This window comes from Penaeus chinensis, chromosome 37 (assembly GCF_019202785.1).
Source record: "Penaeus chinensis breed Huanghai No. 1 chromosome 37, ASM1920278v2, whole genome shotgun sequence".
Taxonomy (NCBI): Eukaryota; Metazoa; Arthropoda; class Malacostraca; order Decapoda; family Penaeidae; genus Penaeus; species Penaeus chinensis.
Window position 1 is genome coordinate 3,385,305 of NC_061855.1, and position 2,500 is coordinate 3,387,804.

A 2,500-nucleotide genomic window follows, 5' to 3' on the forward strand; every position below is an offset into this window, starting at 1 on the left:
CTAATTACTTACCTAATCACTTATCGAATTCTTACCCATTTACCTAATCCCTAATCACTTATCTAACCCCGAATCCTGAATCCCAGCGCGAGTCGTGGCTGCCCACCTGGCGGGCGGGAGAGAAGCGGATCAGCGAGCGAGCGGCGCTTCAGCTAGACTACATCCGCGTGTGGAAGATGGAGAGTGTGGAGCAGTGAGCGGGTGGATTAGGTGGATTAAGGATTGTGGGAAGGGAGAGTGGAGGTGTGGATTATTTTCTGTGTTCTCTTTCTTTGTCTCTGTTTCTGTTTCTGTTTCTGTCTCTCTGTCTCTGTCTCTCTCTTTCTCTTTCTCTTTCTCTTTCTCTCTCTCTCTCTCTCTCTCTCTCTCTCTCTCTTATTTTCCTGATTTTCTTTCGCTCTCTTTCGCTTTCTCATTCTCTTTCTCTCTCTCTCTCTCACTCTCTCTCTCTCTCTCTCTCTGTCTGTCTGTCTGTCTGTCTGTCTGTCTGTCTCTCTCTCTCTCTTTCTCTCTCTCTCTCTCTCTCTCTCTCTCTCTCTCTCTCTCTCTCTCTCTCTCTCTCTCTCTCTCTCTCCCTCTCTCCCTCTCTCTCTCTCTCTTTCTCTCTCTCCCTCTCTCCCTCTCTCTCTCTCTCTCTCTCTCTCTCTCTCTCTCTCTCTCTCTCTCTCTCTCTCTCTCTCTCTCTCTTTCTCTCTATCTCTCTCTCTCTCTCTCTCTCTCTCTCTCTCTCTCTCTCTCTCTCTCTTTCGCCCTTTCTCTCTCTATCTACCTATCTATCTTAATATCTATTTATCTTACTTATCAATCTTATTTCTTTCATCATCTCAGTTTTCGCAGATTTTTATTATCATTATTATTATAATTATTATTGTTATTATTGTTATTATTTTTGTAGTCATTTTTGTTATTATTATTATTATTATTATTATTATTATTATTATTATTATTGATGTCATTATTATTATTATTATTATTATTATTATTATTATCATTATTATTGTTATTATTATTATTGTTATCATTATTTTTAGTATTTTTTCCGTGCCTTGTTTTATTACCCATTTTCATTCTACTATTATTACCTTCTTCGCTTTTCTGCTTTAGATATCTTATTTTCCTTCTACATTCTCTTTATTCCCCCTTCTTTTATTATTATTATTATTTATATATATTCGGGGGGGGGGGGGGGTCGAGTGCGTTTTTTTATTTTTCTATTATTACGTTTTTTTTTTAATTTATGCTTCGTTTTCTTTGATTTATCGTTTTCTGTTTGTTTTTCTTTTTCTTTTTCGATCATTTTCTTCCTTCCTTAATTTATTTTTTTTTTCTTTTTTTTTACCTTTTTTACTATTTCATTTGACGGATTAAAAAAAAAAGATTTTTTTTTTTTTTTTATTTCTTTTGTGGAGATTTTTCCTTTTTCCTTTTATTTATTTATTTTTTATACGTTTTCGTTTTTTTTCATGATTTCGTTATCATCGATTTTCTTGCTTGCTTCGTTCCTTCTTCCGCTCTTTCGTTTCTGTTTCTTCTTTGTTATTTGTTCTTTCTTCAATATATACATATATATTGCGTTTTTTCCTTTTTTTCTTATTATTTGTCTTTACTTGTCTTTGTTTGTTTGTTTAACTTGTTTTTTATTTTTTATGTTTTTTTATGTTTTTTTTCTGTTTTCTTGCTTCTTATCCTTTTCATTTTATGTTCTGATTTTTGTCTTTCTCCCTCCTTCTCTCTTCGTCTCTGACTCTTCCTTTTATTGCTATATTTTCTATTTCCTTTTTATCGTCTTTTTCTTCCTACTGTTTCTTCTTTCATCCCTTATTTTTCTTCTTTATTCAATCTATTTAAACATTTAGGAAAAAAAAAAAAAAAATGGTGAGGTGAACGTAAGGATTCAAATTTTCAGAATAAAATTAGCATTTTCAGGATGATTTATTTGAAAACCTTACCCTACCCTGTTCAAGAAACAGAAACATGTGCATACAAACACAAATACATATACATATGCTCATACACTTACACGTACACACGCACAGACACAGAAAACACACACACACACACACAAATACACAGACACACACACACATACATAAACACAAACACACACACGCACACACGCACACACACACACACACACACACACATACACACACACACAAATACACACACACACACAAACACACATACAGATACAAATAAACAATCAAGTTAATATATCTACTAAAATAATAATTTCTTACAACATGAAACACCCCAGAAACGAATATAACATTAATATTGTCTAGTAATATAATATCTAATATAACATAAAAAAATAAAATAATAATAATAACAGGTAGATATCAGAAAACAGATATTCGAGAAAAAAACAATAAATAATATAGTAAAAAAGATAATGACTACGTAATGAAAATAAACATTACAAAATTTAAATACACAGAAAATACAAACCATGAAGTAAAATAAATTTAAAAAAACCCAACGAAATCCCCCCCCCCCT

General features: G+C 32.4%; 1 protein-coding gene across 1 annotated transcript in view; it reads left to right on the forward strand.

Moving 5' to 3' along the window:
• The window catches only part of LOC125045584 (beta-1,3-glucan-binding protein-like), a 10,536-nt gene extending 10,339 nt beyond the window's left edge, over window positions 1–197 (forward strand). The window contains exon 11 of the mRNA XM_047642924.1: window positions 87–197. Coding sequence (XP_047498880.1) covers window positions 87–197 — 111 coding nt within the window. The remainder of the gene's footprint in view (window positions 1–86) is intronic.
• The last annotated feature ends 2,303 nt before the right edge of the window (window positions 198–2,500 follow it).